Genomic DNA, 16,005 nt, shown 5'->3' on the forward strand with positions numbered 1-16,005 from the left:
TCTGAGTGCCCATATCCAGATTTTCTGGGCAAGTTTGGACAGATTTGGCGAACAAGTCCCTCCTTGCTTGTTCAGGTAGAACATGGCTGTTGTGCTGTCCGTCCGGATTTGCACTGACAGGTTTAGTAGGTGGGGCTCGAATGCTTGAAGCGCCCTGAATACTGCCAGAAGCTCTAGCAGGTTGATGTGGTTCTTGGCCACTGAGGGAGACCAGAGATCCTGAGCTGTGTGGTGGAGATGGTGAGCTCCCCACCCCGTCAGACATGCATCGGTAGTGACTACTGCCTGTACTTCGGGATCGTAAAAGGGTTTCCCCTGTGCAAGATTCTCTCTTGTCCACCAGTGAAGGCTTTGTACCAGTGTTGGCGAAACGACCACTAGATCGTCCCACTGACCACTTGCCTGAGACCACTCTTTCGCCAACCATTCTTGCATGGGACGCATGCACAGGTGCGCGTGGGGGACCAGGTAAATACATGATGCCATCATGCCCAGTAAACGCATTGCTTTGCGTGCCGTTATTTGGCGACCGGACTGATAATGCGGAATTTGCAGTAGTATATTCCGAATTCTTTCCTCTGAAGGAAAGGTCAACCCCTCTTGAATATCTAGGATTGCTCCTAGGAACTGTTTGGATGTGCTTGGCACCAGGCTTGACTTTTTCTCATTGATTGAGAAGCCTAACTCGTGGAGGAGGTCGATAGTCCTTTGAATGTTTGTCCTGCAAATTACTGGGGTTTCCCCCATTATGAGCCAGTCGTCCAGATAAGGGTACACCGGGACTGCCTCCCTGCATAGGTGTGCAGCCGCCACCGCCAGTACCTTGGTGAATAACCTTGGTGCTGAAGCTATCCCGAAGGGCAGTACCTTGAATTGGTAGTGTCGACTGTCCAGGTTGAAGCGCAAGTACCTTCTGTGCGCTGGGAACATGGAAATATGAAAATAAGCATCTTTCATATCCAAGGTTGCCATGTAATCCCCCTTTTTTAGGAGGGGGATTACCTCTTGTAGCGTAGTCATACGAAACTTTTGGGGCTTGACATACTTGTTGGCAGGCCGTAAATCCAATACTGGGCGCATTGTCAAATCTTTCTTTGGCACAAGGAAGTAAGTTGAAGAAATACCCTTGTTTACCTGGTGTCCCGGGACAAGTTCTATCGCGTCCTTTTCTAGCAGAATGGCGATCTCCTCGAGGAGAATCTTCTGATGTTCTAAAGAGTGTACTCTTTGTCGTGGAGGATGGTTCCGGGGACGCTGCAGAAGTTCTATACAGTACCCTGCGGATACTGTTGACAGCACCCATCTGTCTGATGTGATCCCTTCCCAAGCCTGGGTGAAGTTGGAAATGCGTCCCCCTACTGGGGTTGTGTGAGAAGGACCCTGAACTGAGCGTCACTGCTTTGGTGGAGGCGTGCCGCCTCCTTTGCTGGGGCTGCCTCTGCCTTTATCACGACCTCTCCTATTACCCCTGCCGTAACGCTGGGTAGACAGTTGGCTGTTGTTCCACTGTGTACCCTGACCCTGGGAATAGTTAGATCCTCTCTGGGAATTTTGGCCGCGTGGGCGACGAAAATTACTATTCCCTCTCTGGTTAGGGGGTTTATTGGTTAACTGGCCAAGGGACTTGAGTGTCTCGTATTCGTCCTTGGCATTCTTCAGTGCGTCTTCGACCGCCTTACCAAACAACAGATCGGCTTCCACCGGTTTGTCCAACAATGATGCCTGGGTTTCTGCCTTAAAACCAGACTCCCGTAACCACGCATGTCTCTTGATAACAGTGCCTTCTGCTATCAATCTGCCTGCGTTGTCCGCGGCATCGAAGGTTGCTTTCAAAATGCAACCAGACACGGCTCTACCCTCTGCGGAAATCCGAGCTAACTGGCCCTTTAAAGGTTCAGGAGCAGAGGCTATGAGTGCCGCGACTTCTTCCCACTGATGGCAGTTGTAGCTGGCCAACAGGGTGGTGGAGTTTGCAATCCTTGCTTGATAGGCGGACGTTGAGGCTACCTTCCTGCCGAAACCGTATAGTTTTTTGCTCTCCTTGTCGGGAGGAGATTCGGACGATGACAAGGGTGTTCCAGCTCTCTTACGAGTGTTAGTGACAACTAGGGAGTCTGGCTTCAAGTGTCCTCTTATATAGAGAGGGTCAGACTGGGCTGCCCTGAAAAGTTTTTCAACCCTGGGATTGACTGCGCTGGTGAGGTTCGGGTTCACCAGGGACGGGTCTATTCTTCGCTGAATGGACTTAAGGATCGGGATGGTCTGGGCAACAGGCCTCCTTTCTCCCACTAACTCCTCTGCAAAGTCCCTCTCCTCCTGGACACTGTGGGTGTCAATATGGAAATGTTCTGCTGCACGTGCGAGAACCTCGTTTAGGAGGGATTGGTTAACGACAGGGGAGTCGGTAACCGGGGCTTCGTTTTCTACTGGGGAATCTACTCGGTAGGTTTCAGGATCTTCCTCTTCCTCTTCTTGGTCCACATCATCCCCATAGTATCCCATCCCGGTTTACTCTTCTACCATGCCAAATTCTTGCTCCTCACCAAAGGAAGCCTCTCCTTGATACCGTGAGTATGGTCTTGAGTATGGTTGTACCTCGAAGGGGTCTGTAGACCTAATCGGTGTTTCAAACCAGGACTTCTTACTCGGGGGGGTAGGATCATTAGAGCCTGAGGGTGTCGCCCCTTGTGGATCATACAAAAGTAAATGGTCTGAATTTTTATCATAAAAATCAGCCAAAGAAGACATCCTTGACATGACCCTATCTATGTCTTCACTGGACCATTTTTTGGAACTGGGAATGACTCTCTCAGCAAGTCTCTGGGATTTATCTTGAGTAGATTTGCTGGTTTTAGACATATCAGCAGACCCGGTCTTGTCTGTCTGTTTAGGGGGAGTGGTGTGCTTTACAGGTGTGGAAGAGTGCAAAGGCTGCTTATTGTGCTGTTTTCCCCCCTCCCCGTGAGTGGAAAAATGTTTTCCCTGTCCTTTTGTGGCTCCGGAGGTTTTCGACGCCTGGCTCCGGGTAGGGTCCCTTTCCTTCGAGCGTGGGGCCTCGCTGATTTTGTCTGCGGGCTCTGACTCCTGGAGCGCGGCCTGGGGGTGGAAGCCGTCTTCGTCCTCCGACGATCGAACTTCTGTTAGCCTAGGGAGCGAGCCACTCTTGGCAAGAGTGGATGATTGCCTGGAGTCATGCGGCGATCTCGATCGAGAACGCCCAGAGGACACCCAATCGGACCGTTCTGTTTGTGCCTCTTTCCGAGAATTCGACGTCGTCGAGTCTCGGTTGGACTTTATGTGTTTAGTGTGTGTGGTGTGTGAAGCGCTTGTGTCGCCGGGGGTCTTCCCCATAGCCGCCCTGCCAGACGACCTTCCGAGGTCGGGGACTTGCGCTCGGCAAGCCTTTCGACGCCGTAATGCCCTCGCCGTCCGAAAGTACGGCGTTGCTGCCGTCGCTGAAGGCGCCCTCCACTGCCATGGCCGCTTGCCTGGCGTTGTAGGCCCAACGCTTCATCCAACGGTTCTTAAGTGTCTTAGGTTTAAACCTTCTACACGCTCTGCAGTACGCTTCGGGGTGGTCCCTCAGCAAGCAGAGATTGCACGTGGCGTGCCTGTCGAGCCAAGGGTATTTGCGATTGCACTTGGGGCAGAATTGAAAAGGGGTACCCTCCATACGCACCTTGAGGCAGCGACTAAAAACCTATCAAATTCAGTGAAAAAACTTTGTTAAAAGGATGTTATGGATACAAGTAAAACTGAAAAACCCCTGAAATTCGCCAGTTATGGTAAGCTAAACAACCATAACTCGTGCCACCACAGTGCACTGCTAAGACTAACAACCAGGACATCAAAGATGACATCACATTATATTGTTGAAAGTGAGCTGGTGCTTAGATTTATTGTTAAATTCTGCAGAATTTTATGAGACTTTCTGCCTTCCTTGACTCCTACTATGTAAATCATAATATTTTACCCTTATGTGCATATGGTCTGTGCACATTTTTAAGTAGAACAGTGCTCAGTTTCAGCTTTGGATGTTTTGTCTGTCCTTTATAAAAAAAACACCAATTAGTCATAAATAAACAAGAGCCATTCACAACTCACTAAAACCATTATGTACTATGCAACCACAATGACAGGTTGCTAGTTGCATGTGCTTTCTAACACACTTAATCCTAACGGTTCCGATCCACAGGCACACAAAAGAACAACTTCCAGGGTATTCACCCCTGCATGGCAAAGTGGTCTTGTTGTAACCTAACCAGCACCATACCCATAGGCTGCATTCAATACGCCAGCTCCACACATGAAGCTAAGCATATATTCCACTTTAGATCACAGGATTCTGGAACAGAGCATCCAAGGGAGAAAACTCTGGAAGAGCAGTTGCTTGAGGCTGGCCAGGGGGCAGGACTGCTGGGAATTTGTGTACCTCATAAAACTGCAAAATGCATCTGTCTCCTGGTATTCTGTACAACATTTTGGCGACAAGGAGGCCAGCTTCGAGCATCCACCAGAAGAACCATCCCTTCTACCCATTTAGTAGCACATGACTAGGAAGCTGAACCACAGGGCCCAATGCCAACCTCCTGCTACAGCCACGCTCAATCTGACCGTGCTCACACCTGGTCTACAGCTAAACTCTGCAAAATGAGTACTTAACCCCGTACAACCTCTGCACGCCCGTGAGGTTCCTTCATAGGGGGAGGTGATGCATTGCTGGCATTCCCCTCTAAAGGTGACAGATACTTCTTCCTGGAGATGAGCTGAGAATGTCAGGCTATTATCAGGAACCAGAGATCATGCCAAGGAGAATTTCTTGGGGTGGATTGTGATGCATATTACCTTGTCAGGAATTGCCAGGATGGCCAGCTGTCATGGGTACTAGTCCCGGGCCCACATTTAAGCCCCTCTCATTCATAACACGAGTGGATTTATGGAGGAGAAGACAGGTAGGAGCCATTTGGGTAGGAGCCTGGCATGTGAAAAACTCTGTCAGAACAAAGGGCCATCCATTCATTCTGCAGACCATTATAATCATGCTTGAATGACCATTATAATCATAATTATATTTTAGTCACATCCTGCTTCCTATTACTGACTTCCGGTGTGCCAATCCAAAGCTCGCAGCGCGCTCTAGTCTCCGGGCGTGACTGCCTATCTAAGCCACGCCCAGAGACCAGTCCATGCTTCGCGTGCTCTCTGCTGCCGAGTGCACAAGCTCATCTCCACTTGGATCTTGTACCGCCGCACTTACCTGTTATTCTCCACGGCTCCTCGCTTCTGCACTCCAGCTCTGCAACACCTAGAGAAAAGAAGAACAAGAGGAGTAAGTTCACACATCCGACTTCTCCACCTCCCATGCGACAAAGGACTATTTACTCCCCTCCAATTCCACGCGGTCGGAGCGGGAGCCAGTTTCCATCGCTATAACTACTCCCAGAACACCTATATGGGGACATAAAAAGAAAGGTAATTAACAGCGGAAGTCTGCTTACGAAAAGGTAATTTCATCGGCTCTTTCGCCCCACTCACTGCACGTTTATTTTCTGCATTCAAACTCTTACCTGCATTTGCAATTTACCATAACAGCTTCAAAGGCCAGTGGAGTAACTGGCCATCCGCATTTGAACTCTCACCTCGCAGTTGCAACCTACCTGAACAGCTTAGAGAGCCAGTGGAGTAAACTGGTCATCTGCATTACCTGTATCTGCAACTCTGCAACTTACCTGAACAAACCTGGAAGCCAGTGGATTAACCGGGCATCTCAGCACTTACCTGTGAGAGGTTTTCACTTGGGACTCGAACTGACCCTGCAGGAGTAATCCTATCAGCCTACCTCTCCATCCAAGTACAAGGCAGCACCCAGGACCAAATGGGGGAAAGCTGGTTCCTTGAGTAACCGAAGAAATGCACCCCTGCTTCAGCAGGATGGAGAGTGCACCAAACTAATTAAGAAGGTGAGCCACCCCTTAGTTGAGAGACTATATCTGGAGTATGGGGAGTAGGAGAGAAGGGTGGTAATAGTAGTCCAAGAACCTGCCTAATCCCTCCTTTTTTCTGGCAGAATAACCTTCCAATCAACTGGGGGCAGAGAAAACACCAGGGATGGAACAGAAGAACTCCATCGCTCCCACAGAGACCCACAGGTGAGCGTGATACCAGCAAAGGAACAAGGTTTTCCGTACACTAGTCTCTTATACCAGTTACTGGCAAACCTTGGGAGAAAATAGCGATTGGTTTTGTGGGCCTATTTCACATATTGTCTTTGGTCATGAAATCTGGCATTGTTGTCATACAATATTATGCACATCGGCATAAGGTAAACATTTGTTAGGGAGATAGTAAATGGGAAACAATGGAGTTCCTCAAAGAGTTATTCTCTAGAGAGGGTATGCCTACACCCCAATATCGGACAATAGGACCAAACCTGTGTCTGAGAAAACGAAAGCATTCTTGCTCAGGAATGGTGTGCAACACCATACATCACTCTATCACCCCTAAGCGAAGGGCCTGGTTGAACGCTTCAACAGGATGGTCAAAGATATTATACAATTGCTGGGTAGGAGCAGTTTTCCCATTAACTAGGAAATAAGAGACTTGCTTATGGCCTACAGGGCCTGCAAGCATCCCACCACCAGTGAATTGCCCTTTCATGTCTTGAGAGGAAGACGGCCGAAGGATGTATCGTGCCCTTCTTGGTTATGCAGAGTAGGGGATTCCGCCCCACAAGCAGTTCGTGGGAGAAATTAGGCTGCTCAGCGTAGGAGTGAGCAGACATTTGAAAACATTGCATGGCTACACACACACAGAATCCAAGTAGGAGATCTTGATGGGTCAAGGTGCCGCGGTCGGTGTCCAAGGGACTATCTAGATACAGTGAACCACTAAGGGTTATTTGAGCAGGCCCTTCCTCGAACACCACCTCCGACAACAGAGTATGGAATTTCGGATGGATTGCTCGCTGCAATTTTCAACACAAAAGCTCATCGCAAGGCAATGAGGGCAAGCAACCCAGCATTGGCACCATAGGTTCTAGGGTTATGGAATGAGCTTGTCTGACTTCGAGACCAACTAAATACACTGATTGAAAACACAAAGAAACAGATTCCTTGCCCCCCCCCCCAAGAAAGTCAGGTGTGTTGTAACCTAACCAGCACCACGCTACCATACCCCTAGTTTGCATTGAATACACCAGCTCCACACATGAAGCTATGCAAAGACTCCACTTCAGAGCACAAGATTCCAGAATAGAGACTCAAAGGAGGAAGACTCTGAAAGAGCAATTACTCGAGGCTGGCGAGTGGATAGGACTGTTGGGAACTTGTACACCTAATAAAACCAACAGGCTTCAATTGTTTCCAGGTAATTTGTACAATAGGTCTTTACTACAGACTCTGAAGACGTAAGGTTCCAATGTTCTACTTTTTCTTGGGTGACGAGGAGCTTAAACGGACTAGAGTTAGCAGAGTATACATCATACGAACGAGGACAACCTCTGCCAAAGCAAATAGAGCTCCTGTTTTTACAATGGTACCCCGGGTGATTATTCAAACGAAGCTTCTATGATGAAGAAGCAGTTTGTTTTGGTGAGGTTGGAGTATGTGACAGCCTCCCTCCTCCATCTTAAACCCTCCACCTCTAACGACCTAATAATCCACTCAACCACCATAACTACTATGTTGAATGTGTCTGACACTATATTGCCGGAAATATACATATTCTTGATCACTTTGGAGGCAGGAAGCAAAGGCCCTGTGCATCTAACAGTCCATGGTAGAAAGGGGTTGCACATCAATGTCACTTCCTTGTCTTAATCAGGCCAGCATTCATAAAATGTGATGTCTACCAATTCTGCCAAACCGATCTCGATCATCACTTCTTTTTCCCAAAACTCGGTTATGGCCATGTGTGCGTCATTCCCACAGAATCCCACAATTTAGTTGATAAAACTACTAAATACTGTACACAACCATGTGTGCAAAACTATGAACAAGAAACTGAAGGCACTTACAATTCCTAGCCTCTTCCTTCAAATATTGGGCGGGAGGATAGCTCAGGGCCAATGCGTTTTTGTCATGGAAGCAAAACAACACAGAGCAACATGAGTTTGAATTCCGGTCCCGCGCTTAGTAGAGACTTGTCCCCGGTAATCAACACCTTTAAAAGATTAATTAATCAATCAAATTCAAATGCACACCTTGCCCTCCCTCCCTCCTCCAGCATCTGCAAACGTCTGCTTTAAAGAATCAGTATAAAGCTACTTTGAAACTACATTCACGTGGAGTAATCCAGGTGCTGATGTGATGCTTTAATAATGCACAGCAACGCCCACAATAGCACTTTATACAAATAATCATCATCTAATTAAATGCCATTGTAAATAGTTATTTGTTTTTCAACTCACCTCGATAGGTGGTATCTGAATAGGCTTTGGCTTCACATCAGTCAAGTACAAGGCACGAGAAAGCAGCAGTAATGAAGGTGGAACATTCTCTTTCAGATGTAGGTCCAACCACTGTAACATAAAGAGAAAAAGGCAGCATTGGGAGAGGGCTAACAATGACTCTCCTTATACAGTATTTCATTATGCATCATTCATTCCCTACCTCCTCGCTGATGCTAACTTTTCTATATTGATATGGAAATAGAGACACCATGCCCACTGAGTTGGTTCTCCAATGGGGAGGCCCATTTCCTTGTACTTCAGTTGTGCTGATCGCCCAAATTCAGGATACTCATCTGCCTAATTGCTGATGTTAAGACACTGTGGCGTGGTCCTCCCACGTTTTACAAACAATTATTACTACTTCTACATCTTGCATTAGGTTTGCCATTTTATATGGCTTATTTCATATTGATTAACTTGCCTATGAACTTACTTCATATACCCCGCTTTAAAATGAAGGGATTAGAAGCTCAGAACTAACGGGGCCTTCACACATGACACCGACACATTTCTACTTCAACAAAAAATGGATGTGATGACAAGATCCCCGGTTAAGAAAGCAGAAAAAAACAGTTTCAGATTGAAGTCATTTTAAGGTTACTGCTAGAAGTTGTCAGCATAAAATTACAAATATAAACTTCTTCCTCTAACACCGCAAACTTCACGTGACCCCGGCAATGCCTCAATAACAAAATCGTATACCATCATTCAAGAACATAACATTGTCACATCGTGTCTATACTTGAAATTGAAAATAGCTGCAACAAATGATACTGAAGTCCTTACACCTTTAAACAGCATTAAATGAGGTTTGAGGTGGGAGAGACGAGAAAAGATACAAAATACATTAAGAACTTCCAACTGCTTGCCAAAAGGAGAGGCTTGTCGGTAAGAACCTTGTCATCTGATTATAAGATCAATTTTCTCAGAGCAACAGGAGCCTGTCTCATCAGTGGTTCTTGTTCTTTGTTAAAGGAGGAAGAATGAAATGCCTACAGAGACTCGATATGAATGCACAAATTGTGCTCGTGTATAACGAGTTACCTATCACTTATTCACTACAATGTCCCTCCTTCCTGCCTCTAGATACATGTTTAGACCTGACTCCCTTTACCTCTGTCTGCCTGACTTCAGATCACCCATCTTAGTTCTGTCTCCTCCTGAGGCATCTTCCTAATGAGAAGGCGTTCATTGACTTCAACCGAGCTCTGAGCTCTCCTTTTGAACATCACTGCCCCTCCCCCACTGTCTCATCCTCCACCCTCGCCCCAAACTAGGATTTCCCAGCTGAAAACCACCATGTGGTTTGCCAATGTACATAAATCTCAAATCTCGTACCCCTACACTCCTCACAGCTTACAAAAAGGCCCCCATGAACTTGCTTTTACCTTAGACCAGGGGAACGCAACGTTTGGTTTGCTAGCTGTTTTGGACTACAGTTCCCATCAGACCAGTGGTGCACCGAACCTGGGGTGTGGGGGGGGTGTAGGGTGTAGCAGGATCTTTATCGCGGCTAGCCGCCATCCCCCACCCTCCCCACCACCACCACTCTTGCAATGCTGGATACTCCCCTGCATCAGACCTTGGTAGAATAGCCAATGATGAGAGATCATGGGAATTGCAGTCCAACATATTTGCCGAGACACAGGTTGCAGACCCCTGCCTTAGACTCTGCTAAGTCTGAATACTCAGATCACTTCATCTCTACTCACAGCTTTCAACCCCACAAACTCTCCTCTATACTCATCCTTTCTAAAGATATAATTTCTCCCTCTATGCTAACTATTTTCCCCTTTACTTTTGATTGAAATCTCTAAACATCATGACACTATCTACCCTCCTTTCAATCCCAGTCCCACGTCCCTGACCCGCCCAACCTCAAATACCAGCCTCTAGCCTTTGCTCTTTCCCTCTACTTCACCTTCCAAAATAGCACCGATCGTTGCTGCTCGCAATTCCTTGCATACTCTGATGGACCCATTTGCCCGGTCAACCATAAATGAACTTGCACTAATAAGCTAGTTCTATCTACCATCCCTCCTCAACTTCTCCCTCTCTACTGGAACCTGTAATGCATGCCTTAACATATCGACAGTGTTAACTATCCTTCAGAAGCCATTGGCAGAATCTAACTGGCAACTAACTACTGGCCAATGTCTCTCCTGCCCCACTATTCCACAATCCTGGAAAGTGTGCATTACATTCAAAAGTTGCACGCATGAGAGACCAGGTTGGTTTCAGTAGACATAGAAATCAGGCTGTAGTTTATTCTCAGAATTCTTCAGTGACTTAGCAGTTATTTCGGTCTCACCATCAAGATAAAGATGAGACCAGCACTGACCCTGCATCTATTCATCAGGCTCAAAGGACAAACGAACACTCATAGAACACACTTATCTCCGACATGCTCTGCGCTCTATGCATCAATCCTTTTGTGACATCATTTATTCCCAGTCACTCATGCATACATAAATTCGGGATACAACATATCCCCCTCAGTTTCTTACACACGGGAGGTTGCATACAATGCTATGGGAGACAAGGACTATGGGAGGGAAACACGCACTTTCCAATTGTACACCACATATACGAGGAAGAACAGCCTGTACAGTGGAAGCGGTGGAAGACGCACTAAATGTGGAAGGCAGTGGGCATAAAACTGTTTCTTCCATACATGGCAGAAAGATTTGTTTTCCACATCTCATAACAAGGTGGAACCATAGAAGGGTGACATAACACAAAGCAGTGTTGAACAGGCAAATTCCTACGGTCCTAAAGTGGTCACAGGCAAAAGTAGGGGAATGGGGCATCGATGGCCACAGTTTATTTGCACAGAGGGCATCTTATGTCCATATGTTCTAGGGGCAGTGTGGCTCTGGCCGCTCCCTCAAAGCACTTTGAGACCCCAACAGGTGGGTGAATACTTGCATTGCTATGAAACTATCTCTAGTGAGACCTGTAAGTGGTGGACTACTGGAGGATGAGTAAACGTTATTATGTATCACTTTGAACTTATCCCCTATGAGTCTAGCTAGGACGTAGCCCATTGGAGGGTGTCTAAAATTATTTTGCATCACTTTGAACCTATCTCCTATGCATCAAGTAGGACAGTAGCACAGAGGATCTCCGAAAAAAATGTTACATCTCTTTGAAAATAACTTCCATGAGTCCTGCTAGGCAGTGACCCACAGCAGGATGTCAAAACCCATTTCACATTACTTTAAAGCAATCTCCTATGATCAAGCTGGGTGATGGTCCATAAGAGGATTTCTACATATTTTGCATCAATTTCAAATTATCTTGCATGGGTCCGCTAAATGGTGGCCCACAGGAAGATGTTTGAAATTGTTTTGCAACACTTTGAAAATATCTCCTTTGAATCAAGCTGGCTGGTGCCTGAAAAGAAGAGGTCTAAAGATTTTGCATCACTTTCAAATTATCTTGCATGTGCCCTGCTAGATGATGACCAACAGGACGATGACTAAAATTATTTTGCATTCAGCCAATCTGTGGCCCTTTGGAGATTGTCATCTTAACCGTATCGGAAAATAATAGCATGGCTGAGAGCATCTCATGTAGGAACTAAAAATGATCCAACATGCCACTAAGTAGTGCCTAGTATTAACTAAACGGAAGCTGCAGCTTTAAACACATACCATGCACACCATTAGAAGTACACTATCCTGGATGCAACCCATTTATAGCCATGAGAGCTTCTCGAATGTGCTATAAACCAGAAATGGACAACCGGAATTTAACAGTGTCTGGAACATACATAGCACAGAGGCTTGGAGTTACTTTAGGCAGGTTCTAAGATTCAAACATGTATGGAATGCAATTAAAATGGTTCTGTAGAGAACACTTCAGACAGGCACAGAAAATCGGATTCATTTCTTTTACCATGATAACATTACAAACATAAATAACTGCATTACAGATAGAGATCACAACATTGGCACAGGATAACCGTTCCGTCTAATGTACCAGTCTAAACAACAATAGTGTGTCCATGCAACTGTGAGCCATTATACCAATATTTAGAGTAAGTCACTTTATCATTGACATTTCACTTTGTATTTCACATTGCTTTGTAATTCAGGAACATTCGTCCAAGTGTGAGGCACATGTGGGAGTGTCCCGTAATTCAGTGGGACCATTAGTTTTTTGTGGAAAAAAAACGTTGCAGTGATTACATAAAGGGCTCTAGCCCCTATGAAAATCAGAAGCCCCTGCAACACTGCGAATAATTGCTCTGTAACGCTGCGAGCTGCTGGTACAGCGACTGCTGCCTTGTGTGTATTTATTGTCATGGAGTTCAGGCTTGGAGGCACCAGCACTTCACTCTGGGCGAGGTCATGCGTCTCTGGGGGACGTCCTCTAATCTCCCCTTGCAGGATACTTCACACGACCTATTTCTGTTGTTGGTGACATGCTTCAGAGGTGGTTCATAGTTAAGATTGTGGGGAAAACCTATGATGCTATGGAAACGTCCGACCCAGCGACTGAGCATGGTCATTCCAACCACATATATTTGGTGTTATTGCTACTGATACCATGCTGGAAATTGGCAAATAGGATATTGTAGTGCTGAAAATAGCAATGCTATACTCCCAGTCAGAGCCGGCCTTAGGGGGGGGGGCGAGCTGGGCGACAGCCCGGGGCGCCACGCCCCCGAAGGCGCCTTTTGCCCCTGCCACGCCAGCTCGGAGGAGTCTTTTAAGGGCTCCCCCGAGCTGGCGTTGTGGGACAAGGCGCAGCAGGCAGCCTTTTACTGTAAAAGGTGCCCGCGGCGTTGGGTGCATTTAAATGCACCCCTCCGCCGTGGACACTTTTCACAAGAAAAGGCGCCATTAGCCCCCCCCACCACGCCAGCTCCGGGGACTCTTTCAAGCGCTCCCCCGAGCTGGCGTGGTGGCAGAAGGCGTGGCAGGCGCCTCATTGTTATTGAATGAACCCGCGATGGCGGGCTCATTCAATGACAATTGGGTGCTAACAGCACCTATTTAACCTTCTCGCCAGAGAGAGGAGGTTAAAAAAATAAATAAAAATAAAGTTGCCCATCCTAGCCCTGCCCCCTGTTAACCAGAGGGGCGCGGTGGGGGTGGGGCGCCAGTTCGCCCAGGGCGCTGCTGCCCTCAGGGCCGGCCCTGCTCACAGTTGTGGTACAACACATTCCCACAAATATGCTTAGAAGCCATTGTTGCCCCTTGTCACTGCCTCTGCTGTCTGTACCCCGTGGTACAGCACAATAGTCTGAGTCAGGAGCATGAGATGACTGGGAAGGCTGCATACTCTTTTCAAATTACAATTGGGCAGCAAAGGGCATATAAGGGGCTCGTAGCTCTACTTGCAGCACTGCAAGCTTGAAGCGCCTTACAGCATGATCCACTAGCAAACTACCTCGGCCCTGTCGTCCAGCACATTAGCAGCAGGGAAGCTTTGTAGTTCCATTTCTAGGCGCTGTGCAGTCTTGGTGTATTACTGCCATCGCTGACTCCTCTTCACTTCTCCCAAGAGAACAGCTGGTCTTGCAATGGCAGGCCTCCTTGAAACAGGGCGCCTCTTCATCAATAGCTCCACTTCCCAGGCTGTTGGGCGAGATTGCGACTCAGATACTGTTTCTGGGAAGAATTAGTGCTCCAGGTATGTATGCTCACTCTTTCTTGTTGGGGGTGCGGAGGACACTAGCAAATGATGCTGTTGCCTTCCCCGCAGCCATTTTGCCAACTTGTGAAATAGTTATAACCAAAAGCTACACGAGGAGAGACTGGCTTGAGCCAGTAGATTTAGGAATCAAGCTGTAGTTTACTCTCTAAATTCTTCATAGTTACATGGCAGTAAATGAGGTCTCATCATAAAAATCAGGATTAGAGCAGCACCCACCAGACATCTATTCATCAAGCTCGACGAATCAACTGACACTTCTGGAACACACATACCTCCGACATGCCTAGAGTTCAATGCATCACCTCTTTCATGACATGATTCCTTCATAGTTAACCACCTGTGCATTCATTTAGGATACAACCAAGGGGTTTTCAACAGGATTAGTAGCTGCCTTGAAACTAATGATCTTTGTGATCATCTCCAATCTGGATTCTGCAACTCTCATTCAATGGAAACGGAAATTACTCATGTCAGTGGCTTCCTCTCCTCCTACTCAACACTTAAAGCTCTCCTCTATCCATATTCTCACCATCCTATCCACAACCGCCTTGAATACAGTGAACCACTCTCCTTCAGGCTACCCCACGGCCTCTTCCTCGCTCATTCCTGACTGTCTGTCCACAAATCAGTCTTGGTGTGCTGCCAACGATCTCTGCCTCAATGCCTGTAAGTCAGAGATTGTCCTCATTGGGCCCCTGCCCCCGCTTTCCCAATTTTCCACTGGCCGCCCTCCCTTGGCCCTGTACCCTCCCCTACTGTGAGGCAAAAAACCTTGGGGTCATTTTTGACTCTACTCTCTCCTTCTCTTCTCACATCTCGAACATCTCTAAAAAGTCCCACTACCAGTTGCACCTCCTCAGAGTTACTCTACCTTTTCTCACCTTCCCCCAAAGGCTCACCATCTCCAGAGCCCTGGCTATCTCTAGGCTGGATTACTGCAACAGCCTTTCGTAATCTTTCTACTTCTACACTCCGCCCACTACAACTCATCCAGAACAGAACTGCAAGACTTATCCTTGGCCCAAGCCCAGGGACTACATCTCTCCAGCGCTGAAATCCCTCCACTGACTCCCCGTGGCTGCTAGGATCAAGTTCAAAACCCTCTGCATAGTCCGCAAGGCTTTCTGGGGCCGTGGACCGCATTATCTACAACACTCTCTACCTAAATACTCTCCTTCTAGAGTCCTCCACTCAGCCTCCTCCAACACTCTGCCTGTGAGCAGTTTTTTCAAGCAGAGATATGGGGGTAGATCTTTATCCTCTGCAGGTGCCTCCCTTTGGAACATCCTCCCTGCCTCTCTCTGTCTTGAGCCGGAACTCCTTAAGTTCTGGAAACTCCTCAAGACCTTCATTTTCTCTTCCTCTTTCTCACTCCCTATCCCTCTCCCTTGCTAACCTCCCCTCTCTTTCTCTCCAGTCTAACTCCTCCATCTCTCCGCTAACTCTGCTGAATGGCTCACCTTCAGAGCCTCACAAGTCCCATGCTCCCCCGCAATTCTTTGCACTTGCCTCCGGGCCTCTGCACTATGCCAAGCACTACTACACTGTCATCTTTCGTTCCATGAGAGGGGTAATATCTCTGCACTTAACCCAGGGACCTGTTGGACTGGGCACACTTGCCCCGCCCCCTTTGCACCTGAGTCTGTACACTTGCATGACCTGAATTTACAAGGCCTGCTAAGTTCTGGCTTGCCCCCCCTTTGTCTCCCCTCCCTATCTGGCTGCGCCTCTTACACTTCATGCACTTGCACTAGGTGAAATGCTGTCAGGTTTAGCACGCTAGTTACTTTTTGGTAGATCATTCGGAAATTTCAAGGTCTAAGAATGACTACAGTTTTTCCCTTGCACCCTTCCCGCCTTGAAGCACTTCACTTGTGTATAAGCGTTGT

At 47.3% G+C, this 16,005-nt stretch overlaps 1 protein-coding gene across 1 annotated transcript in view; it reads right to left on the bottom strand.

Annotated features, from left to right (window-relative positions):
• LETM2 (leucine zipper and EF-hand containing transmembrane protein 2) overlaps window positions 1–16,005 on the bottom strand; it is a 780,753-nt gene that overhangs the window by 148,511 nt on the left and 616,237 nt on the right. The window contains exon 8 of the mRNA XM_069617933.1: window positions 8,408–8,518. Coding sequence (XP_069474034.1) covers window positions 8,408–8,518 — 111 coding nt within the window. The remainder of the gene's footprint in view (window positions 1–8,407; window positions 8,519–16,005) is intronic.

The sequence above is a fragment of the Ambystoma mexicanum genome, chromosome 10 (genome assembly GCF_040938575.1).
Source record: "Ambystoma mexicanum isolate Mex_15411 chromosome 10, UKY_AmexF1_1, whole genome shotgun sequence".
In the NCBI taxonomy this organism is placed as follows: domain Eukaryota; kingdom Metazoa; phylum Chordata; class Amphibia; order Caudata; family Ambystomatidae; genus Ambystoma; species Ambystoma mexicanum.